Below are 26,372 nucleotides of genomic sequence, written 5' to 3' on the forward strand. Positions count from 1 at the left end.
CAAGAACTGGAAAGATTTCCACTTTCGACCATTCGTTCTTTGAACTTCAAGTCAGACAGCTTGGCGGGTGAAAACAACAATATGATTTTGTTTCAAATAGATGCGAAATCGCTACCAAACGGAGAACCGGAGCACAACGAGCTGCATGCGTTTCAGGTTAGTGTAACTTTCAAAACGCACCTGTGTTTGAAATTCTCAAACTTTGCATTTACGATCTGACAGAATGATGAAGCACTGTTTTCCACCGCATGTGACTCTTTGGGTCTCCTCTCAACTGTACCAGACCAGATGAAAAGCGTTTGTAAAATGAGGTTAGAAATATATCGCGATAATAATGGATCATCAGTGACTACATAAAGTTTACCGTAGATATCTTCAATAGTTTCGTCTTTTTCGAGCAAGAAAAAATGGCTAAACAGAGGAACAACTTTCCTAGTATTTGTTTAAGTAAGTGAACTATAAACAAAGTAACGAGACCTGTCTGACCGTGAAAGTTTTAATCATTACAGAAATAGAAGGTGTTACAAAAGCATAGCCACAAAACCTGTTGTAGTAGTCTTGTGGTAAACTCGTTAAAAGTGGCAGTCCTCAAAAGCATTCGGAAAAATTTGCCAAACTGCAAATTATGAATGTGTATCGCCTACTGTAAAAAAAGTCACTTAATTATGCGCTGCAGTACCTGGTAAGCCAAACTTAGACAGGAGTGAATCAGGCTACTCATTAGAGAATCCCAGACCTATTAAACATGACAAAATCAAGAAGGATATACAGCAGATGTCAATCTCTTACGAACGTTAGCGAAGACCGTTGAATTTCACTTTGTTCGGCCTTTTTAAAAGTCTTTTCATTTCCAGTACATTGAAAATCGACTGCTGACCTAGCTGAATCGTCAGACGCTTTCAAAGATAAATCATCCATACTCTCAGATAATTGCCAAACCATTGGCATGGATTTAAAGCGATAATCTTGGTTGAACTTGCGGTCATATCTTGAAACATTCAGGCTCACCAGCGCTTCTGTCCTTTTTAAAATCCGATAAAGTCAAATAAAGATACGCATGATGTCTTTCTAATCGTTTTCGAATGAAAACCACCGAACCTTAGGCGCAGTTATCTATGTTTCTCAGCGACCTATCGAAACAAAGTCTGAAACTGAATCTGAAGGCGTATGCTCAGTCGTTACTCTGTATCACGAAGTGTAGTGGTTTAAAGGGTGGAAGGCCTTTAAAATGAACTCATTCAGAGGTCATGGTGCAACAGAATTCCTAGAAAAGACTGCGGATAGGAACGCCACAGACACAAACATTCAAAGTTTAAACAGAAGGCTTAAAGAAGAACCAGCATAGTTGATACTGCAATGCATGCGAATGCAGCGAGTGACCATAAATAGGGAATCGGTACTGTTAATGAAAAAAGCGATAAAATACCAAAAGCAGCAGTTTATGAACGGCTCTGGTGCATTCACTATAATGTCTGAACTGCAAGAAATGCATTGATAGACAGCTTTCGGTGCTGACTGAATGCTGCTTGTGTATTCAAAATGTCTTGATTTTCGAGCATTTAAGATTCGTTTGTATATCCAAGTGTTACCACCAGAAGTTCCTGAAATGTCTTGATGAAAAACAGGACACAAGTGGCCTGAGCTGATATGTAAAGGTTTTTAACGAATAATTATAAAAACTGGTTTAGCTGACCGCTATTTTAATCCAAATATCCACACATAATTTTCGGTCAGATGTTCTACCATAGAAAAAGTTATTTATCCTAGAGGCTTCTTAACAGTTGGTCCCTCTTAAGGGGATCAATCGTGTGTAGCACAACATTTCTCTAAGTCACGTGGCTTACTCGCCGAAGACGGTTGTCATCTTTGTGCGAGTTTCGGGATATTTCTGGGCTAATAAAGCTCCTCATAATCATATGTCCCAAAAATACTTCAATTTGTGCTCAGCGACGCAAAATTCTTAACTCGCTTAACTGTGAGACATTGACTGTTATTGTTCAGCAGTTAACCGTTAGGCGGTCCAAATCTTACAACACGGTGCAAGTTTATGAACAACCCCGGACTGGGAAGTCCTGAATGTCAGGTCAATCGATCGTCACAACCAGGACAGTTACTGGGTCGTCGTTCGATGAGTCGGGCAGACATCGCACAAATGTGAACACGATCGCCTGTTCAGACGCATAAAATTCAGATGCGTCCAACGTGCGTTGGACGGATATTGGGATAGTGGGAAACTTGTCCCATCAGTTTGGGGAGGGTTTGTTTTTCTTAGATCCATTTAATGGACTCATTCACGGTCATGAATGGAATGGTTCCCATGAAGACCAGTCCGATTTAGGAATCGGATTAAGGTTTCCACCACATTACCAGTCCTGACTCCATCATTAATTGTGCAAACTAGCAGGTTACAGATAGCCTTGTTTTACCAAACAAACAGAAACGAACAGTTACGGCCTACCGCAACTGAAGACGGGACAACCAATGAACGATCAAGGTCAATCTGTGTCAGTAAATTCGCAAAGAGGTGACATTATCTAGTGGCTGCGCTGCTTACACAAACTTTGACTGAGTATAACTTATAGGCTTTCCACATTTTTTCACAGATCCTGGACGTTCCCGCGCAACTCGTTGTCGAAGCAATCAACAAAGCTAGAGAAAGTGAAAAGAAATTCCCCAATATGTGAGCACAAACACCTAGGATTTGTTATGTGTGGTTAAAACATTTATGGGTTTGTAAGTTTGTCGTCAAGAAAATCAAATGTCACGCGGCATATGAGGTTGTAGAAGGCAAATGAAAAAATTTCAAACCGGAGGTAACAATGGTCTACTGGCTATTTGTAAGCGTATGCTGACAAACCTCCGAAAAATGGCTTTAGTGAAAAACGAACGGCACGAAATAGTGGCGAATAGTTGGATATACGCCCAAGAAAGTTGATAGTAATTACGCATTCACTCATAGAGAACTCTTTCAGTAGTCTGGCTCGAAGCAAAAAACTGCATCATCAGAGTCTAAGGTGCTCAAGCAACTGAGTTAATGTTATCAGGTCTTCCGCGAGCTGTTGAAAAGTTTAGAACACTTGGCTTCTCGGCAGTAGGCAAATATCCTGCGAAACTATAATGGATGGCTATGGAAAGAACACAAACCCGTTCTACTGGAAGATTTTGCAGTCTTTTATAGTACGGACGAGTTCCTACGTAGATACACTCAGTCCGATAATCATCGAATCGTTCCCAGGGCATCTTTTGGGAAGGGAAAAATAGCAGAGTAGACCACTACTAACTGGCCATTTTCGCTGGCTCCTTGAAGTAACTTGCCTGCTGGAACCCCTCAAAGCTTGGTTATTGCAGCTGTAAAATTTGTCCAGCTTTTAATGAGTTCGCAGCATACAGTGAATATCAGTCAAACCACAGCTNGTTTTATTCTTTGGGATATACAAATCACTCATAAATAATTGTTTCAGCGATGGTCTGATTTCTGCTGCGCTACTATGTGGTCAGTTTGATTGTGGTGATATCAGCCATTAAGTGACGTATATTTAAGCTAACATTTTCCCTGTAGTTCATAATTACTGAGAATCCGTTGGATTTGCGGATGGATGTAACCTGCAAATTACCAAATTGTATTTCTAAGTATTCTATCATTTAACGATTGTTAACCGCACCTTAAAGATGGAGCTTAACTGGTTGCAAAATCAAAGGTGACCGACGTAGTACGGCTGTAGTGTTCTTTGTTGCATTTAAACCAGGACATTGCACTTTCTCCCCGACGACCAACAGCGACATACAAATGGAAACAGCAATGAGGTGATCTCTAATAGGGGCCAAAATGATTGCACATGTCGATAACCCAACAGTTAAACGTGACGACTAATCGGAATGGTAGAGAAGAAAAAGTCCATTGTGGCTCTGAATACAACTACTGTACGTAGCAACGTTAGGAATCCCCTATGCATTATCTTCCGGGCTTTCAGGCCAGATTTGCAACATTATTTTGGTGGAACAAATGAGTCACTGGCCTTGATAATGCTGCCTCAGGAGGAGAGAGAAAGACGTCTGATTATGGACTGAACGGCTAGACTCTAGGAAAGAGATCAAGGAGAAAGCAGTATAAGAAGCCAAAAACAAAGAGGAGTTAAGACACATCAACTTCAATGGAAAACCTCAAAACTCGAGGCCACCCTCGACATGGGTGGAAATGGCAAGATCAAGTGTGTGTGGCTGTTTTAAATGATGAGCTAAACAGCCATCCCGGGCGCCCAGCTGCGCTCGGCAAGATGGAGTAGGCAAGTTTAACTTTAACTTTGCGGTGCATTGGTAACAAGGAGAATGACAGATTTCACGGAGATATTTGATTTGTTGGAAAGAATGGTGCTGTTTATAGACTGCTGCCCCAAAACTTGGCTGACTCGAGAATAATGATCATATGTCTGTACGTATATAACCGACGGGAAACCGGAACAAATATTCTGATTGAAAGCGGTTGATTCACTGGTGATCCACACAAGCGGTTTTGAGGAGCCAATGACGGCACCGCTTGCGGTGCGCTGATGACAATGCAAACTCGAGTTAAGAAGATTATCCGTCAGACACGCAGAATTTTGTCCGTCATCAGTCAGCTTGTCGGCATGTCAAAACGGAATCTTTCGCATCAGTACAGAAGCTTTATTTGTGAATTCATCAAGTTTCAGTAGAATGGCATGCTCAGTGAGCGGAAGATGTCTCGTCGAACAGTGACGAATCGTCTGTAAATGAATTCCAACGCTCGACGAACAGACCAACAGCTACCTATTCAATTACCAAGCAGTGCACCCGAGCTACCAATATTCCAACACATTTCTAACATGGCTAGTGAATGTGCAAGAGCTATGCATATGCTTCTGCTATGGAATATCCTGTTGCATTGCTGACTGCTCTAATAAGCGTTAAAAAACGAACAATAGATCTGTGATACGCAAGCTTAAACGCAGGATTACCTGGCGCTATTGTGCGTTCTCTCCCTAAAGCTCATTTTTGCCCAAACAGGGCTTCAAATATCTTATTATCAGAGTGCGTTTACCAATACGCAAACTTGGGTAATCTTGAGAGGTTGATCGTCATTCTAGACATCAAGAGAGACATCAAGAGACATTACTTCTTGGTCATCTGGATTCAATAAAAAATAGGAAGCCGCGATTCACCGAAGTTTTGAAATAAAATCGATCGATTAAAACTTCCTCCAACCAACTGCTGGCTTAAATATGTCCTATTAAGATGTCGCATTAAATTTTCGGTATATTTCTCTGTGTACGGCCAAGAAACTTTTTCTATATCAGACGATAACACTGCAACTGTACTCTGTGCAGCAAAGCATTTCTCACCCTACCATTTTTATTATATTTGGAATGGTTTAATGCATGTATGCCTGTAGCAGAGCCTTCTACAACGAATCCGAGTGATACAAGCTGAGAAAATGTTCTAAAAGGTACCAACTTATCTATTGAACCATACTTTCCACAAGTGTGGAAGAATTGTGATATGCATGCTATCTACACATTTTACATCCAACTTGTTCTCCAATCTGCCTAGTCCGGTACTTATTTGTCCAGAAGTGGAAGAGAACTATTCATCGAAACCGTCTTCTTCTGGCTCAATTGGTGATTCGTATTCAAGAAATACACGGAAGATAAGTTTGCAAGGTTCAACGGATTCCTCTAATAAGATTATCACAGCAACGAGGCCGGATGAAGTTGGTGAGTTGTGGGCGAATAGCTCAATCCTAGGACTTTAACTGACGTTGCTGGATACTTCTATAGGGTGTCGGATGCTGGTCACAACTTAGAGCTGAACATCTGACTTTTTCGGGACAAGTGACATGGCAATCCAGTATGTTATGCTAATATAGTTAGCCCACTTAAGGAAAAACCGATAAGTATCATACCGGTCCATTCGAGCACTGTCAGATGTGAATCATCCACAAGTCTCTTCAATTCTCCATCTAGAAACTGAACACCAGGACATTCTGTGACCTGTCAGCTGTGAGCGGAGACGTCGGATACTTTGATTAATCGTCCCTGGTGTTTTTCCACCAGACTTCGCGGCAGCATGCTGACTTATACGGCCGGAGGATTGGATATAAATATTCTCTGTGAATTCCTTCAGTAGCTTCTTTAAACTGGTTAAAAAACAGTGTATTACCTCAAATAGTAGTTATTGCTGGTGAACTTCAAGTAAATTGGTTAAATTCGAGTTCGTCTGATTTCTACCGAGTGTAAACAAAAAGTTCGGTCATCCAGCATGATAAGAATGTGTATAGTATTGGAAAAAATCTATTTCATTGTGCTGTTTGTCTCATCTCCTATTACCCGAATACAGCTTGGATTGTATGGCGATATGACCGTGGTTTCAACTAAGGTGACACTTGGACAATGCGACGTGAACACGGTAGAACACTCAAGTGGTCTCTGTGTGCCGTTAAACGGTTGACCGCTTAATTCTAGTCTTCGGTAAATATAGTGATAACTGGCCTTCACAAATATTGATTCAGCTGCCCCCAAGGTATCACGCGAATGTGAGAAAATCCAACTACCATGTCAAAACCACGGTCCACTGGGCTGAACTAGTTTGGAGCCAAACTAATTATATGACATACCAAAATTTGGAACCTCAAATGCAACCGCCTAGTAAGTTGAAAATTAATCCAATGATTGTCCGACCACCGCTAACGTCACTGGAAGACAGGCGGACAAAAGCTGATATTTAACTTGATGTCAATTTACGAGCAGCTGGCTCACTGCGGAAAATACTCTGGTGATATATCAACTGATTACCGATACCGGCCCCTTATCCTGAGTGACATATATCCACTTCGCGAATCTTCCAACATAATCCATCAAATATATCAATTTTTCGAGGAAAATCAGGGAATAGGATTATTTGTTTCCCTAGACCTCGAAAAGACATCAGTCACAATCTAGTCGAATATATTATACGACTTTCTTGTTAAACGAGTACTTTTTCTTTGTTAGAGATATTTTCAAAATAACTAGAGCACTTCGAGAAAAATTACCAAACCACCTTCGCCAGTTATTTTATGAAGCATATGAGGGAATTACGGACTACATGTGTAGAACTATTGCAATGGATTTTGTCACCTGAGTGCACCTCTTACGATGGTTGTTCAATAAGTGAGTCTCCAGATGTGAGGCTTTCAAATGTAATCAGAGGAAAACCGAAGCCAGAACTATCTGATTCTGTATACATGAGTTCTATTGTTGGGTTGTTCATTGAGCTGGGCAATTTGATTTCAAACGTTTCATCACCAATCGAGGTGATATCATCAGTGCGTTATTGCGGAGCGTGGTGGTGCGTAGCGGTGGGTTGGTGGTTATGCACAACCCATAACCCCCCCAGGATTGGTGATGAAACGTTTGCAATCAAATTACCCAGTTCAGCGAACAAGCCAACGACCGTCTACGCTACCTGAGATACCGAGATTTTCCCATATAGAAAACATAAGTTCCGTTTTAAGAGTAGAGTGGTCTCGGCATCTGGTTAACATGGCACAACGCTATATTTTGCTTACTGATAACTCGCAAGCAATCTTGTACCCTTGAGCAGTTCGGCATATACATGGTGCCACTTGTTACTGGGCTCTTCAATAGTTTATTGTCCGAAATGCATTCACATTTTTGAAGGAGGTTGTGCCCTGAGGAATGGCAGGTGCTTTTCCACTGGTGCGTTTGTGTAATCGTTTGTGAATAAAGCGCACTGCGCTGCACGTTCTGCTCACTTGGCCGAATACATCATACTCTCTAAAATCTAGATGAACTTATCATTGCATAAGAACAGCGTTTTCAAATGAAATCAAGGACTTTCAATTCAATACCGTTCTGTTAGCCCTCGACTTAGCCGTAAAGGTATGTGACAGCCACATTTTGTTTTGCTGTGCTAAGCGAATTCCCTATTCGCACACCTTCGCAGATTCGAAACACCTAACACAATGCTGCCACTGTTGTTTTTGACAACCACTGCCGCATATAGATATTTATTGGCCTCAGTATACCCACTAAATCAAACCTGTGATTTTACTACTAAAAAAGTGCTAATATTTTGTTGCAGCGTGGTTGGATGATTTCATTCAAACGCGTATCACCTCTGAACGAATAATTCAGTGAATTTGGATTGAGCGTGCGGTCAAGCTTACAACTAGCCCACCCAGGATAGATGATCATTCTGCACCTTTTACCAGTTTCTCATGTGTAACCTATGTGACTTTTCACTAATGCATTCCAGATACTGATTTCCTCAGAGCTGAGGTGCGATTACTCAATCACTTGTTCGATGATATAGAATCGGCGCTTCAAGAAATGCGAGACAGGCCTTTGAAAATGGTTCGTCGTTCTTCAGCACTTATGGCAAAAACTGGTAGTTCATCGAAATCTTTCCCGCACACATTAGGCAAAACAAGTATGTCCTCTACAAATGTGCCGTCAAATTAAACCTGTTAAGAGATGATTAAACAAGGTTAAACAATATTTTGATAATCATGGTTGTAGATTTCAATCGACGTTTTATTATTCTGTACTATTGGTATCATTAGTACGATTACTAGCGATATTTTACTTGCGTCTTACTGGTATCACTGTCATCACAACAAGCGGGCGTCATTGGTTTCTCAGGCTTCGCATATCATTGTGGCATTTTTTGTGCAAAACTTAGGCAATACGGTAATAGTGCTCAAAATTATACAGGAATACTATGAGGGACTTGGAAGAACGACATATTCATCCGCACAATACGATTTCAATTGAGTGCGGTTACTGGCTATTCCTTCACGATCCTACGGTTTTCTGTCCTCATTTTATTTGCACGTTTTGCGAACTACCTGAGATAACCGATAGTCACTCCAAAGCTCACACGGGGCAGATTTGGCAATCTGCAATTACATATGCAGTCGTTTTGTAGAGCAACCACATTTGCTGGCTGTCGGCTGCCTACATGTGTAACGTCACTTCACACGAAATTGGTAATTGAGCCTATTTGCCAGGGGATCAACTTCCATTGAAGAGACAACGGTAAAGCTCCTATCACAGTGGGGTTATTCTAACATATCTATTTTATACGAGTAGCCGGACTACATCCATTTGAAATGAAGATTCTGACTTCCGATACGTCAAAACGAACCCTCCCTTCGGATTTCAAAACACACCAAGCTCACACTTCTTACAACACTTACTTGCAGTGCCTTTATTGAAGGCGAAGTTGATTATGGTACTTCATGCTGTTCTGGCAAAAGGATCCTAGTGTCAAGCATAGCAAATACACCTGGTGTGTGTGTCACCAGTGCCTTGGCCGACGTGGTAACTTGACAACGTTGTCAAGCATTGCAAGGTCAGAGTCGCACCATTATGACGATTTTCAGTAAAGAGTGGGGGGCTGGACAAATCTTGGGATTTCTGAAGAGTCTCCCTTAATTCGCCGTTCTTGGGGTAAGTCATTACCCCCTGAAGATGACCTGTTGCCTGTACTTAGCTGACTTTCTGCTTTAGTGGTGGGACCATGTCGCCAAGTACGAAATACTCTTTTCTGTGGACACTGATTAGTAAACCAGTGCAGTATATTGACCAGAGTGAAGGGAGACACACTCATTGCTGCCACCGAGACTACACCATTAGACATTCAGACCAAAGCAGTCACATCCTTGGTGAGGATTGAAGCTACATGCTATAAACAGACAGATGCTCACATATTTCTGCAAGTCCCGTCCGAATGACATTGAATCTGTATGTTCTTGTCAAACAGTGCCTAAAATACACAAAATTTGAAGCGCAAAATAGATTAATGGTCCCCATGGTTAGCAAGGTGGCTACTTAGAAAAGGAATCAATATTTTTTGTGCAGGTGACTGCGGTCAAGCAGTGATTGAAGACATTCCTAGTAAGGTCTGAAAATGTTACTGATGACAGGAGAGGTGTCGCTATTCATGAGTGGAACGGTAAAAAGTTAGAGAAGAAGAACTTGTTGGCTAGGCACAACCACTAACCCACCGCTACGCACAACTACGCACTGATGATGTCACCTCGATTGGTGATGAAACGTTTGCAGCCAAATTGTCCAGCTCAGCGAACAAGCCAACGACCATCTACGCTATCTGAGCTACCGACATTCTCCTCTATAGAAAAGTTAGAGAAGTACATTTTTCGTAGGTGTGGAAATGGAAACGTGACTCACCGGAGGAATGGATTTTCACTTAACGTATGAGTGGACAGACGTCCTTCTCAGGCAGGTTAGAAAGAATAAAAGCAGACCAACGGAAACAACCTTGCATATAAAATTGCAGGGATAACTAAATGCAGCCAAACCTTGGCGTAATACACTATTGTAGAGAGTGATATATATATTGTTTTACGCCTGGTAAGGACTACGTACGGCGATGCATCTAACGTCCCCTCCGGTTCCTCTATTGTCACTCCAAAAGAAAGTGATATTTAAAAAGTCCTCGGAAATGCCTAATTAAAATGGTACGTTATACAGTTGACCAAATGTTCTCGGCACTATCAAATCCCTTGACTCTCGTATCAAAATATTCAAAACATCTACAGGGAACAAGGCGCCATTCGTGTGAGAGCCTTCGACTCCTGGTAAAATACACGTTTTTGGTGACCTGGCTCGTGGCTTGTCCGTCTTGCACACGTAGCCGCTAGTTTCGTCCCTGTACTACCCCTGTGAGTCACGTTATGCGTCTTAATTTCCTCGTTTATTCCACCCACCGGCGCTCACTTGGCCTGTAATTAAACAACAAACGGGTCACCAATAACCTGGGTTCTAAGCTCTAGGTCGTAAGTGAAGCCAAAGTTATATGCATGTTCTTGAACCTGTTGGAGTACTGATAACCGTTAGTGGGCAGAAAGCATTAAAAGGCCTGTTGGCACCTGTCCACTGGCCTAGTCATTGTGACCTACAAATCACCAGTGAACTGTTACTGTTCATTATTGATTCTCGCCGGTGGACCGTCAGTTCACCCAAGTTTCAGCCCGACTCAAGGATACCTTGCCGGCGTTTGCTTTGGTCCTCCCAAATGCAACCATCGCTGGTAAAAATAGACTTGTCAGCGCTACAATCATTCGTGTGCTGCTACGCATAAAAGAGAAAAATTCGCAGAGTTATATGAAGTCCGAAAGTCCGAACTCTAAGTTATCTCACAAACACCAAGTTAAATGAGCTTAGTTTACCCTTGCACCACCCCAACTTTGCAAGCTGGTTGGAAGCGGTCGTTTTGGATGCTCAGCTACATGAGGATTGCCACGATAGAGCCGAAATGAGCGGTTGCTTTTCAGTTCCAAAACATTCGAGGAAATTACATGCTCTCACAAAATACAGCATACGGGCACCGAACACAGGAAAAGTTGAGTGTTATCCAGTACCTTCTGGCCTCTGATGAATAGCTACTTCACATTTGATATTCTAGTGCTCTGGTTTAACTTGGTTAACTCTTGGATAACTCGAAAGTGACTTGATAAGGATGAAAAAGCGATCGTATATAGTCGGTAAAAGCACCTTGCGACTTTTTCGTCCACACTCAACAGGAGAATGTGATGTCTCGGCCGCATCAGTATTCGACGTTTACAGTATTTCCAAGTATTTCTGTCTTTGATCTACTGCCGCGTCTGAAACTCACAATACGGCGTTTCAGCCGATGTGGCGCACAGAAACAGAGGAACGTTGCAGAATGGGAGCTTCATCATTTTGGTGCTAAATTGGGCACCCATCAAGAGACTCTCAGTACCACATCCTGTTATATTTTTGATGAGAAAACTTACCGCAATACTGCTAATGCGTCAATTTTTCATTTCAATATTAGCAGTATGATTTCTTACCAAATTAACTGCTCAGTGTCGACGATAAATTGGCAAAATCTCCCTCAAAAAGCAGTGGCCAAATTTTCGAATATTTCGTTCTCTTTGGGGATCAGATTACCGATCACATGAGTGAAACGAAATGTTTGAAACCAGAAGCCTAATCGTACTCGGTGAATACAACTTCACTATAGAGTCTTATCAGTTTCAATGGGGATAGGTTTCAATGAATGCTTTTTGTTGACTTGTCTTGTTGGCTACCGTATCACATAGTCATATATGATATATCCGTGCAAACTTTGTATGATATTCAAGGACGCATTCATAAACAGTCTTTCGTTTGTGGAACCAACACTGACGTTCTTGTAGGATAAGTTCGTAGAACGGAATCAGCCAAATTTAATTTCAGTGATCACGTGGAATATTGTCACGTGTATTCACATTGACGTCAGATTTCTGCTGACCAATGTGTATCCCCCTCCTCCGTTTTTGTAGCTTGTCTGTGAATTCCCTGTAACTGCTGCAAATGGTGTCTGACAAATATCATAGACGTTTGTTATGTAGCAGCCAAGAGGACCGAACAAGGAGACAAATATTGTTCTGTCACGATTTCCCCAGGTATCTTCCGTCACCATCTATACATCATCGATCTATTCATCAACGCAGTGTGTTGGTTTTAATGTTTTTTTCTAGCTGCCTTTCCAGAACTCGGCTTCTATCAGGAAAATCCTGGTACCTGGAAATATGACGTGCGTGTCCAGTACACAGGGAGAGACACTGCCCCACCTCTCACATAGGTGTATGATAGGTGACTACTTACACGTTCATCTGGAATATTTGTCACCCAAAAACAGATTAGTTAAATGTGTGGGGCTTTAAAAATGATACGTTTTTTGGCACCTTACAGATGTTGTATTTATCAATTGAAAAAGTGTATTTTCCAAAATATCTTTATATAACCCTCGTTGAATCGTACCAGTCTAGCAGCCACTATGTCTTACTTGCCTTCGCAGAGTCAGATGGTCACGACAAACAAATGGATCCCAAGTTCCGCGCAACAATTGTGGACTTCTATCAGAAAGTCAAGCTCTCAACGATCATCCTCTCAAGACTGTTAAACTACGTGAAAGAACCAAATTCTCCTCAACTTGTGCGGCAGCTCTTCGTTCTTCTGAAGTAATTTACTTGTATTGGAGATTCTCGGTTTTTCTAACTTATCACAGTTGTTGTATTTTTTGCGAAAGAATGGAAACCGGATGCCATTTCCAGATGGGAATAGTTACTACTTGTATAACGGAAAGTCACAAAGTTCAAACAGGGATATGGTATCAATGTTTACACGCGATAATCAAACTGGATTGATTTCGGTAACTGAATAGAGAAAAATTGAAACCACTGGTAAAAAATAGGAGGCTAATCTGTTTAGACTGCAAAACTATTCACTAAGTCACAGCTAAAACGGCTCTAAGAAAAGATTTTGAAATCACACCAAACGTGTTATAGTCCCATTTCGTCAGGTTGTGAAACTGTCTGGTATAGAAACGAGTTTCGTGGGGAGGTGTCCTGTTGCAGAAGCGCACATTTACAGATGATTGAAGTCCCTACCCGGAGAGGTCTCAACGGCCATGATGCGGAATATGAGTGCGTCGAGTACGCCGCCGATTATTGGTTTATTCACCGGACTTCGAAATTGGATTGTAAACATTTCTGCACCAATACAGTTTCCTCGACTGACGAGGAGTCCTTTGAAACCAAACCACCAGGTCCAGTAAAACCAAAACAACAATCCCCGAATCACATTGTTCCATACCTTCATATCTGTAACATAAGCTGGTACTGCTTTCCTTGTGACCAGCTTAAAGTAAACCATTAATTACAATGAACTAACTGAATTTTACTCATTACTACTTTCTCCCAAACAAGTGTCTGGTTAGAAATTAATGAACAGTTTTGTTGGTGTATGCTCAGTTATCCACTTTGTAAAAGCTTCACGAGACTTTGAGTCTTTTTCAGATGGATAAATTGTTTTTACTAGAATACTTGTACCCCGTAGTAAATTTAGCTCAAGATTTAGCTCAAGGATTTGCAGCTCAGTTTTTAAAATTTCTCTGATCATGCACAGGCTCAGACGATAAATTTAGAGATGAGGAAGACGGAGAGCGTAGCAAATTTGAAGCAATAACGGTTGAAACCTTCATCTGAAGAGAGCGCTCATATGTTATCTTGAAATACCTATTTCAGTGACACTCCACTAGAAATCCTCTCCCATAAAAAAATCACTATAAGTCAACCCAATTCTGATACAGTCTTCCAATTAAAACCAAGACTATCATCAGCTAGGTGTCTTTTTTCATTACGCTGGAGTAGCTATTGACCACGTACTCTGAGAAGAAAATATTTCACAGAGTATCATGAACTGGTGATTGCATTCAACTTTTGGTTTATTTGATAACATGCAGTTAGGTGATCCGTAGGGGAAGTATGATCTCCTTATATGAAAAGGAGAATGTTTCTAAACGTTGACATCAACTATTTGAGATAAACTCTGTGTGTAGCCACCATACCTTGTCGCATTTCATAAACAATGCGCCAAAAAATATTTAGATGAACTGAAGATCAGTCTATGTCGCTCCGACAAAGTCGACTGACTACTTGGTTGAGGAGCACCTCACATCATATCTAGAGGAAAATTTGTACCTGATAGATCAAAGACGTAAAAATCACTGTTAAACTGGTTCCATTCTCTCGTTTCCCACAGACAACTACCACAGGCCAGCCTGCCTGGGCTTCTCGCCAGGCATGGACCCCTGGTGCTACCATCATGTGAGGTGCACTCACCTTTGTCCTGTAGAATCAAAAGTTTGGCTCTTCGGTAGTTAATCGTAACACACTGGAGTAGGCACTCAGCTGAAATGTTCCAGCTATGTCCATTTGTACGCATTTGAATAATTAGTGGTTGAAGTGGAATCCCAGAACCTAGGTATCATCTTCGAATTATTCACAGGATCGCTGTAGCCTCGATTTCGCACTGTATGATCGAACTGATCGATTGGACGCCGTGCAGCAGATACATCTGTGTCTGTGTTTGCATGCAAATTTAGTAACGTAGTTAACGAATGTGGTAATTCTACGTCTACATCTGTTTTCTTTATAAGTATCTGGTTTTGTGTTACTGCTCGGGGGCCAGCCGTCCCTAATAACCGAACATCACATCATTTGGACGCATGTGTCACGTGCAGGACACGGGCCAGACGTAGGCATGCCCTGATTGGTCAGAATGCCAGCCAATCCGAGTCAAGCACCTTGACTCGACGGTTCTCGCCCCCTCACGGACATTCTGGCACGACCATGTGGAACACTCTGTGACTACCCTATATATATATATAGAGAGAGAGAGAGTTGTAATGATTGTCTTGTCTCCAGAACGGGTGGGTAGAGCCTACCGTGCCTTTTGCTATACCATAGTGGGCGGAGCAGCAAGCCAAGGGACCGACACAGAGTTGCACTACCGTACATCAAGACATAACAGTTACGAAACGCTGGCGATCATCGTAGAGCCGTTTTGGTGAAAGTTTCTCCAGTTTTATAGAACAATAACAAAAAAGGCTATCACTAAAAGGGAACGACCGGACATCATTATAAAACAAGCTCTTTCATCATGAATAATTCATCTTCATCGATGAAGTTTTTTCATTCATCTGTAACTCAGTTCACGAGAAAATGAAGATGAAATATTGGAAAAGCTTATTGAAACAGTGTTATGGACATGATGAGATGAATCCAGTTGGCACAAATTAATTTTCCTGCTTGCACTTCACAACCAAACGGATAAATCAGCCTTCCTGAGACTAATGATTTGAGTCCAAAAATACTGGATCCGTTTACGATTCCGGTCAACGACCATACAATGTACCTGGTGAAGTCCAATAAAATAATCCTGCAAACCTAGGGCTTATCGAAGTTCTAGAGTCGTAAAATCAGTAGCTTGAAAATCCAGTCAACGCATCATACTCAGCCTTTGAACCCACTCAACTCACTGGAGCAATACAATTCAAGGGAAGCCCAAGGTTTGTAACTGAACAACCAACGTGTAACTAACAGATCATGTTAATCAACGTTTTGCCTAACATTCGAATGTGTGAATGCAAAAATTGTTGTTACATTTTGTGGCTTACACTGGACTTTCTGCCTTGTTAGGTGCTTCGAAGGATGGCTACCTTCCTCTTCAACGAAAGCCCATGAAACAATCGTTTACATGTAGTTGCTTTTTTTGTTACAAAAATGCTCCATGGCAAGATACCTCTGTTTGCTGATATTCTATTTTCACCGGTTTTCGACCAGTGTCTTGCCAGAGCACAGATTTTGTTTTAGTTCTGGATATTTTTTCACACTTTTTTGTTCTGGATTTTAGGGAAGCACTGATGCTCTGTCGTGATCCAAAGACTGGGCAAGTTGCTGTTGCGCGTGAAGCAATCCGACCTTGGTTTCCAAGAGAAACCTTGACATTCCTACACGAAAACTTGAGTGATGAGCACCTCTCAATGTTGAAAGAGCTTGGACCAGCTTGGAACACACCGAGGCAAGCTGTGAAGTTTAGTCTGATTTTTTTCCCCTGATAGACTGGTAACTGACATATTGCACTCATTTCATGCAAACTACTTTGGTGTTGAGAATATACTCAACCAAACCACACATTTATGGTATTCTTTTTTTCACCTAAGGGTATATTTTTAGATTAAACAACCCAAAGGACATTCTTGTCTATTCATAATGTGTGAAAGGTTCGAAGAATGGGCTTTATCGATTTGGTGAACAAGCTGTATATTAGCACACCCGGGGCTCTTTCTTATGGCAGTCCTTGGAGGCCAATTATGACCCTTTTGAACAAATTAACACTGAATTATCACGAATAAACACAACTCACTTGAACATACCTGATAAAAAACTTCATTGCTTAAGATAAATTGAAACATCCTAAGCTAAGCAAACTTTATTTTAGTTAAAAAATCCCTGTTTAGTTTTTTAAAGACTCTGACGTTGAATTGTGGTAAAAGTTGTACGTTTTAAGCGTTCGGCGAGACCCCATTCGAGACGTTTTGTACTTCTGAATTAGAAGTTGGACGGTCTGTTTTGCTGATTAACTGAATGAAAACAGTTTTGTGGATTAAAAAGAAACCTGTGAACAGCAGATATCTGCAATCCTTAAAGAGTAGCGTTTGTCCTCTGTACGAAGCATGTTTTGCTGTCCACAATACTAGGTCTGTGTCATTCCGAGAAAGCGAATTATCCGCGAACTTCAAAGAAGACTCATTTTCCATGTCATCTGTTTTGCAATTAACTTCTGGACAGTTGTTCTCTGGTGTTTCATCAAGATCAGCAAATTTTAGTTACCTTAATCACGCCTACTCTTAGTTCTCTAACATAACCTTACTAAGCAGTTATTATGAGCACTCATTCACTGGACAGGGTTGCAGCAGGTAGACTCCGATTAAGAAGTAAGCTGAAGAAACTTTTCGTTAGAGCTAGAGCAGTTTGCGACAATTCATAGTGACCGGTTGAAGTGCACAAGGCATTCTCGTGCAACTTGATGGCTGTGTACACCTCCTGAGGGTTGAATTTTCCGCTCATATAGTGCGACCAGACTTGTTTGGTGTCCCCGATTTTATAGTGAAGAGACAGTATTGAATTTCCAAAGAAAGCTCACTTGAATAATCAAGTAACAGGGTGAGCAGCTGAAAATCATTTGGTGAATGTCCTAGGAAGTTGCATGTTCGTGAAAGCGTAGGTGACGGATATCTCACGACGTCCTCGGAGGAAGCACCACTGTAGAAGCACTCATTTCGTTGAAACAGTCAACATAATTTTCCCAAATTTTTACTTCATGCGCGCAATAAAATTCACATCTGGATGGCTGGTGATAATTTGCATAGGAATAAGGGCCACAACTTACTGGCGATGTTTTGAGACTAGGGACTATTCACGTGTGTTCACCACTGTTCTTCCAGCTGCAACCCAACCGGTTGTTATTCAGTTACTTTTTCTTTACATAGATTGTAGTGATAAGCAGTCTGGAATAAATGCTGCTATCTTGTCGTCTCACATCCTGTTGAATGGCTAACGCCAACTGCCTGTTTTTGAAACGTACAAGACTGCTGCGTCACAATAGTGAGATAAATGATACAATGCAGGATAGCAGAGAAAGCCACGATTTGAGTTGTGAGCAGTTTGAAGCAAGATACGTGACAGAGAATCCGACTGACCTATCAACCATCTGGTTAGCAAGTGTTCATTCTTCCCGAGATCGGATTTGTTATACAACTATGAAACTTTTCATTTTCACTGCCAACCACAATAGTGCATCTCTCCAACACTTTAAAAATACCTAGCCGTATGATTCACCTTCACATTACTATCGTTTCGCCTTCATTGAATTTAACTAGCGAGTCATCTTTTTGGCCTTGAAGCTTTTCGATGCCTGGACATCTGATACTCAAAGCGCGCCTGTTACCAAAGTTCCACTAGCACATGCTGCAATACTGGCGAGTTCCAATAAGAGAGAACCCATCTGAGGAGAGATCTGTTCAGAAGAAAGGGATGTGCTGTTGACTTGACAAATCTTGCTGCCACCTTTAGGCATTCAAAAATCGTCCATCACGTTTCAAGCCTGCGTGACGGCATCTGACCTATAGGTTCTGACAGTCGGCGCAAATGATTGACACCGCCTGGGAAAACTAGCCGTTATTCGAGGCATCAGAGAAATGAGCCACGTCACTTCAACGTGAACACCATCACCTATTTAGGTGTGACAATTCAGGTATCTCCAGTGACTGTCCATAGAACAATAGTAACAGGTTTGCTCACTCATCAGATGTCCGGAGTTCCAAAGCCGCCTATGAGATTGACTACACTGCTTTCCATCGTTGTTGTGGGCTCACCAGAATAAATGAACCAGGTCGGGAGGGCTGCTCAAACTGGAATGAGTTGAATGTTACACATCGCACAATAATCTGCGTCTACTATCCATTCGCGCGGGAACTGGTGCATCAAGTGGCTTCCAGCATTCATTCAATAAAGCTGGAACTGATAAGAAAGACTGAGAAATTCACAATCTCAGATACACGTCTTCTCACCAAGGATAAGATATATAAATCGTAGTTGTTGGTGTTTTGGGAAGTTGCAGACTTCATACTCACCTCACTGTCGGTTGAACACATCCTCCTGTCCTGATAAAGTCGGTCTGGTGATTCGAAAATAAACGAACTTGAGTTTTGTTTTATTAGAACTTATCAGAAACATTCGCCATGCCGTGGTTTAAACTCGAACTTTGACATTAGCGTGTTTCCATTGAGCCACCAGCGCACCATGGAGGCATTTGAATTTTCACGTCCGAACGAACGTGTTCATGCTTGAGCGGTGTGATGTCAGATATCCGGAATTCAATCCCCGATACAGCCAAAGCTATGCAACACTAATGAGCCCTAGTAAGGGCAAAACTCCGGCCCAATGCTTCCTTCGTTTGATATGGACTCAACAGAATATTTACGCTCGGATAGGAGGACGACTGTTCAAGCAAGAGTGATATGAACGCGAATATAACAAAATATTTGACGTCTGCCGACTTAATTCTGGCGCAAGCCGTTCTATGCATACTTCAACGGAGCAAATAAAAAACGGAGTCTGATTCGTATCCCTAATCTATGTTATCTCAGCAATTTCATTCCTTAATCTTTCCAAAACTCACTTGGCTCCATATTGTCTCACACACCACGAACCTAGGTGATGTCGATTATCAAAATACCTAACTAAGCCTACTATAACATAATCCGATTGTAGCAGTCGTTCACGGCTTCTACGCGGTGTAGCTGGATCGACCGACCGGTTGGTTCCAAATCGTCCTCACTTTATATGGAGGCATTCAGCCAATTCGCTCGCTGAAACACATTATATAAAATCACCCTGTTGATAGAGCCAATCACATCTGAATTCCAGTAGAATTTTTTCCGAGAATATGCAAATCAACATATAGTATGATTCGCAATAATGTACCGGATATTCTTATTACACTGACTGTCATTCCTTTGTCGTTTTACAGAGAAGAATCCGACAATAACATTGTTTACGTGCCGCAGTTCAGACACAACTTCCAAGTTGTCATAGACGACTATGAACCCACACTATTCCGCTTCAACGAGAAAGGAGTGCAGATGGACCCCCAGGTGAGACAAATGTGTGTTGTCATAGCGTATGCTCACCACTGTTAATAGCGTACATATGTTCACCTAACTTTAGTTTTTTTGGATGGTTTTGCACAATGTTGCTTGCGAACACCCAGTAACCAGGACGAAGAATGCCCCTCAAGATTTAGTGACTTCAAGGATCCCATGGATACCAAAACTGAAGTGAATTCACCGTGTAGGTTGATGGGAATTGAAGAGACTCTCTTCGCTTGGTTAGGTATCCATGCACCCGAACAGCAAGTATCTGTTACAGACCTCACCAAATGTTTCCAAAATTCTCGCCGTACTTGGATCAGTGCCCAGTGACGATGTCACCTCGATTCGTGACGAAACATGCGCAATTCAACTGCCAAGCTCAACAAACAGACCAAAAACAAGCAGCAGACTTGAGCTACCAATATAATCCACTAGATTGCCGATACACTATTCACATTTATTCTGAGAAAAAGTAACTTGGTACTGAAGTCGACAAGTTATGGAGGTAGGCCCATGAACACACGGTCACACAGAAAAGTCTCACGACGGTCGAGATCACAGTGTGATGATAACACCATTGCACTGCAACAGTTGGACATGCATTCCAACGTGCATACAGGGAATAGAATCTGAACTACTTTGCCCTAAACTAAGGAAAAACTGTTGGTTTGTCCACCCGGAAAGCCGGCGAACCCAGTGCAACTACTAATCCAACAAGTTCAGACGTATGAGACACTGAACCGAAGGGTGTGACAGTTTGATGCGTTCGTAAACTGGTAGAAATCACGCTTTGATCGTTGTGTGTGGAAACCGAGAAAGAGATCATTCGTTCCTTTCTGTGGAATGCTCAAGCCTATGCACCTATGCAGGACGTTGAATCTTTCTGAACGTTTGTCGCTAGTACATTTTGATTCTCCGAGTTCACCTGTTTCGTCTCGATGCGGGTAGAGGCACACGTGTGAGCGAGCCATCCTGAATTTTTCATCGTAATTATACCATAACGTAAACCGAGGATTTTTGAAAAATTTATCTTGTTAGGGTTACATGGTAAAAATGATCTATCCGATTTTGTTTGTCCTCACCGTGCAAAATAGGACCAACGCTGTAGTAAGTACATAGACTCAGTTCTATTGGGTACATGTATGGGCAATCCGTTGCTAGTCATTTTAAAGTTACGTACGCTTAACCGAATGGGTTTAATTTTAGAGGTTGGAACGTTCATCAATGAACGAAATTATATGTTCTCTCTCTCCAGCGTCTTCACTTATGAGGTGGGCGTTCCCATAGAAATACAGTGAAATCGTTTACCGTGGACTTCCCAAAAAATGATTTCTTACTTCTGTTGCCTCTTGGGTGAGACACAACTTATTGGCGTTTTACAGTGATCCAACTGAACACGCCAGCCTTGGTTACCCCTTATTGTGATCTTGCGGGATTACACTTTTTGAAAAGTGACTACAATGGGTCCACAGTTTTTTGGTTACCATTCCAGGTTCTCCGATGCCCATGCAACACAGTGTGATAATCTATTCACAAATGATAAGGATATGTCATAGCTCGGTCTTCTGAACAAAATCGAACTTTTATTTTATGTATCTATCGTGTCTGGCTAGTACACCGACATAAAGGAATACAACTATCTGCCAAGTAAAGTGAGTCCGTATAAGGTACGGTTGTTGGCTCTCGACGAATTACTTCCAGAGCCATGTAGGTATCCATCTGTGAAAAACTGCTTGCGTTGTTTCTACAAATGTGATGTCCCGGGGGTGACTTGTGACTTACCACTAAATTAAAGTGAATAGTTGCTCAAATTTCAAATGAATGTACCATAACATATCAATTCGTCAAAGCCTGTTTTATTTTCTCTTATTTGCTCTGACTGCAGCATAGATATGTTCGAGCTGCGCCGCTGAATACGTTTGCGCGACAACTTATGGTTCAGAAGGCCCAGTAAGTGCAACATTGAATTTTTGACCTTATCACTGAGATCCATCGTGATTCCGTACAATATCCTATAGGCATATGTGCATATTTCATCACCCTAGGGGTGCAAGATAATGTCTTGCCTGTTTTTCAACCAAAAAAGACATTTTCCATGCAAAACCGAACGTGGAACTCCACCTTAACTTAAGATTGACCCTCAGGTGGATGGATAAATGGGCAAATTATCGGTCCAGCTCGATAGTATACTACTCAGATCTGTTCACAGGATGTTACATTCTGAGAATATAGGATCTACGGCAATTGTATTACTTGATTTGTGTTAGTTTTGTTGGACTCGATTCCACCCACTGCGATCTCCGAAAGTGGCAAGCACGGTAGCAGCATTTTATATAACTGCCGGCCATTCCCTTACAGAAAAAACTTGCGTGCACTTAAAAGTAATTCCCGGAGGAAATAAGATGTGCACGCGATCGACAACCGAAAATCTACGACACAATTATAGGATCGTCTCAGTCTATCATATTGTCCCCGTGGAATATTCAACTCAACCTGCAAGCAGTTTACTAGCTAACGACTATTAGAACCATCGACATTAGGATTGTGAGTACCAATCTAAGTAGTCTACAACTGTCTGAAAAGAAGAAGAAGAAAAAAGAATCAGTGCTTTGCTTAGTGCACAATATTACATGTGACATAGAAAGAAGCTTGACTTTATTATATATATATATATATATATATATATATTCACGGGTCAGTCAACGTGTTGTTTAGTTGTGTGAATTCGATGAATGAAACTCTGTATCCTGTCTACGTGCAAATTACTTACACTACTGGTCAGTGGCCTGTGACCAAACGGTTGTGGCAGAATGGCCAACCCGGGGGCTTCAGGTTTGGGGCTCCCTGAGGTCTCGTAAGATGCGCAGTGTTGCTGCTCCCCTCTCAAGGCGTTTCAGCATAGGTTGGCTCCACTCAGAAGACGAAACGTCAATTGAAAATTACAGAATTTTCCTTCACTACCATTGATGTATCCAAGAGCTCAATAGGGAAAGTCACCAATACAGGGAAGAAATAATAAAAATGCCCTGCAATCCAATCAAAACAGGACAAACCGGAAATCAATATTAGCAGCAAGTTCACGTAAGGAAGCGTCAAAAAGATGGGCTGTGTTTCATACCAACATGTTCATTAAAAATGGACAGTGAATGATCAGAACTGAAATGATTTTTACCTCCAGTAGAGTAAAACACCAAGGGTAAAATAGGCATGGATTGGTTCATCACATCGCCATCATTCCGCTTTGCCAAAGTGTTGCCGCTCAGTTTTGCTTGTGAAATTACACAAATGATGTGGCAGTGCTTCACGTGATGCCAACCAAAAGAGTAGATAATCGTGGATAGGTATTAGATAACCATTTCATATGTGTTGACAGTTATTTTCGATAAGATATGCCTGGCATTGGTCTGATTGGTCTGATCCAGAAGAACTTTTGGTAATCTGGAACCGTTTCTGATGAGGTTAGCAAATCAATTCTCTATAACCCTCTATAAAAATCCACTTCCTTTTGGTTACATGCAATAAATTCCCACACTGATCTGCCACTCGACCTCAAACTGTTAAGGAAGACCTCGGGTTGGAAACTCCTGAACTGCGCACAGTCGGCTTCCTAGCACAGATTGGCTTCACCTGCAGGGTAAAATCTCAATTGAAGATTATGAGGACTGCCCGCACTCCCCTCAGAATACTTTGAGTTTAGCTGGACGCTCGTATGGATATCGTTGTATCCTGACAGAAGAGGCTAGGACACTTGTCAATTTTCTGTACTAGCCGGAACCTGTCTTTGTGAACTAATTCGGCTCTTAAAAGATGGATAACGTTGTCGTCGGATGATTATGAAGGAAATGCGTCCTATATCCGCGGTAGCTTTGATCCAAAGCGAAAAAAATGCAAAACTTCTACTGGCACCTTGTTTAGCTCAACAGAATTTCACCATGAAATAAACGTGTCCTTCGTAGGTTTAGAGTTGTTGCTACGGGATCCGTGGAGGCATCCAAAACTCTTTGCTAACCCTCCCAAAATGTAACGGAAGCGTTCAAGGAGAACGAAGTTCATCTAATGTGGCCTGAAACAGGGACTTATCTATTCAATCCTCTGCACTAAATCATCTTCAAGTTTCACCACCCTTGACAAATTCGACCCCCTGTAGTGATTACTGTTATCTTGGATAAAACCTTCGGTTGATATGATTTCAACTCAGATAGTGTCGTAATTCATTAAAATAGCTTCCACAAACACCACAGAATTATTTCTTGGGATCGAAGTGCCCACGAGTGTATTTGAGTATGCAAAAAGTGTCCCTTGTTTCTAACTAAATGGCTTATTAACAAAACGTGCGGGTCATTTACTTTTTACGATGATATTGTTATCAGTGACCACTTCAGTGTTACCACCTACCAAAGAACCACACGTATCATAAACAAGAGATTCAGTTGAGTCTCTCGTGAAAATCAAATCGATTTGAAAATGAGTGTATTTCTCGAAAAAAGTTTAATTTGGCTTCAGGTAGAACATAGGATTGATGGAGACTCGGGGACTACGCCTATCTGATGAGCCCCAAGAAGGCCGAAACCGGTCGTGGGCTGTCGAAGAGTTTTCAGCAACCTTGTGAGTAGTCTCCTTTATGAAAGCGCATTACTTCATTCTACAGCACTCTAATCCGAAAGGTCGTCCTACTGTCCTGGGGAAACTATGCTGACGACTCCTAACAGATGAGAAAATAGTGGTATCACCCACCTCCATGTCAGATGTACGGAGTTCAAATCTTGACACGGGCAACTGTATGCACTGCTAATGTGCTCTAAAAAGAGCAAGACTCGAGTCCAGTGCTCTTTGGTGTGAACTCATCAGAACAGTGACGCCAGGATGGGAGGACAACTGTCTAAACTTGGATGATACGAATATGAATCCTATATATCCCACAAGCGGTTTTCTTATCCAGAGTGGAATAATCAGTACAACGTGGGCAGGTTGCATAATCTGTTGGGGTGAAATAATTCCATTGGGATTGGCATGGTCACTCGTTGTCCAATATTGCCCTTATCTGGAAGCGAGACTTTTATTGACCTCGAAAGACGATACGTTTTAGCAAGTGGAAATTGCGCTCTGCAGCGCCTCAGTGGTTGACCTTATTCGGAATAGTGGTAACGTAACACTGAGTGTTGCTTCATGTTTTTTCTTCTGTTGGCTCAGATCAACTGTGGTGACATTTCCAAATTGTCTAGCTATGTCACCCATGCAAACTGTCAGTTAAGGCGAGATTAAGCCACATTTTCAGATGCTTGTGGGCAAACGAATAAGTTTTAATAAGCTGGTTCCTTTGCCACCAAATAGCTAGTCTGATTATGCCGCAAATTATGAGAATTCTTACCTATTTATTTTGGATATTTGTTCGTCCATGTAACTAATATTAGTCTGGATCGGAGAAAACTACTCACTTGGACAGGCACTCGGAAGTAAGGTAAGTCTCGATCGGTGGCGATAATATGCAAGAAGTTGTGTTGCCAAGGCGGAGCAATTTGAAATTTCTCACCGTGATTCCACACTCATAGATGCTGGACAGTCAAGCAGAAAAGTATTGTGGCGATCTTCTTAAGTAGCTACCACTCTCGGATAGACGGAGGCGAAGAAAACGTTTTACGGGTATGACTATATAAATCAAACTGAATTGGTCGATTTGCTTGTTATGACATCGCAATAAAGTGTTTCGATTCCACCGGCACAACTAATTTCTGTCTCCGGAGACATCATTAATTTTCAAGTATTTCTTTTTTAGTATGGCCAAAGTAATTGCTAATTTCCGAGCCAAGAACGAACGCGAGCTATCCGTAGTAGTTGGAGAGTATTTGGAACTTTTAAATACTTCGACAGACTGGTGTAAGGTGCGAAACTCCAGAAGCGAAATTGGCTTTTGCCCTAATGTGGTACTACGTGTGATAGAACACCGGCCGTCAAGGACGTCTGTGGTTACTACTGAATCAAAGAAGTCTTCTTCAGGTGAGACAATCCAGTTTTAGCTTACATGTCAGTACTATGTAGTTGTTTCACATATTTTTGCTGTAGTTCTTACTGCATCGGTGAAGAACAACATAGCGTACACCTGAAGCATACGTAACCACTTATGGAGATTTCCTTGATTTGTGGCGAATAAAATCATTCCTCGTGGATTTGAGAAGCACACTTCCCTTGCGCCGTGTGTGACTTCTAAGATCCACAACAATTTGAACAAATGGCGACCATCGTCAGGTTGTTTTTATTATTACTATGTTTAATTTACATATTCTTATGAATCCCCGTCGTATTAAACTACCAGCAACCTTCATTGAACC

General features: G+C 41.6%; 2 protein-coding genes across 2 annotated transcripts; both read left to right on the forward strand.

Annotated features, from left to right (window-relative positions):
• T265_09737 (hypothetical protein) lies at window positions 1-7,380 on the forward strand (the record flags this gene model as incomplete). Its single annotated transcript, XM_009175902.1, has 4 exons — window positions 1-156; window positions 2,604-2,680; window positions 5,566-5,729; window positions 7,268-7,380. 4 exons carry the CDS (start codon window positions 82-84, stop codon window positions 7,378-7,380), a joined length of 429 nt encoding a protein of 142 aa, XP_009174166.1.
• A 17-nt stretch (window positions 7,381-7,397) lies between these two features.
• Window positions 7,398-26,060, forward strand: T265_09738 (hypothetical protein; the record flags this gene model as incomplete). Its single annotated transcript, XM_009175903.1, has 8 exons — window positions 7,398-7,582; window positions 8,288-8,445; window positions 12,847-13,009; window positions 16,245-16,424; window positions 19,259-19,408; window positions 19,926-20,049; window positions 21,932-21,996; window positions 25,820-26,060. The coding sequence occupies 8 exons, from the start codon at window positions 7,398-7,400 to the stop codon at window positions 26,058-26,060; spliced, it is 1,266 nt and encodes a 421-aa protein (XP_009174167.1).
• Window positions 26,061-26,372: the final 312 nt, after the last annotated feature.

The sequence above is a fragment of the Opisthorchis viverrini genome, assembly GCF_000715545.1.
Source record: "Opisthorchis viverrini unplaced genomic scaffold opera_v5_307, whole genome shotgun sequence".
Lineage (NCBI taxonomy): Eukaryota > Metazoa > Platyhelminthes > Trematoda > Opisthorchiida > Opisthorchiidae > Opisthorchis > Opisthorchis viverrini.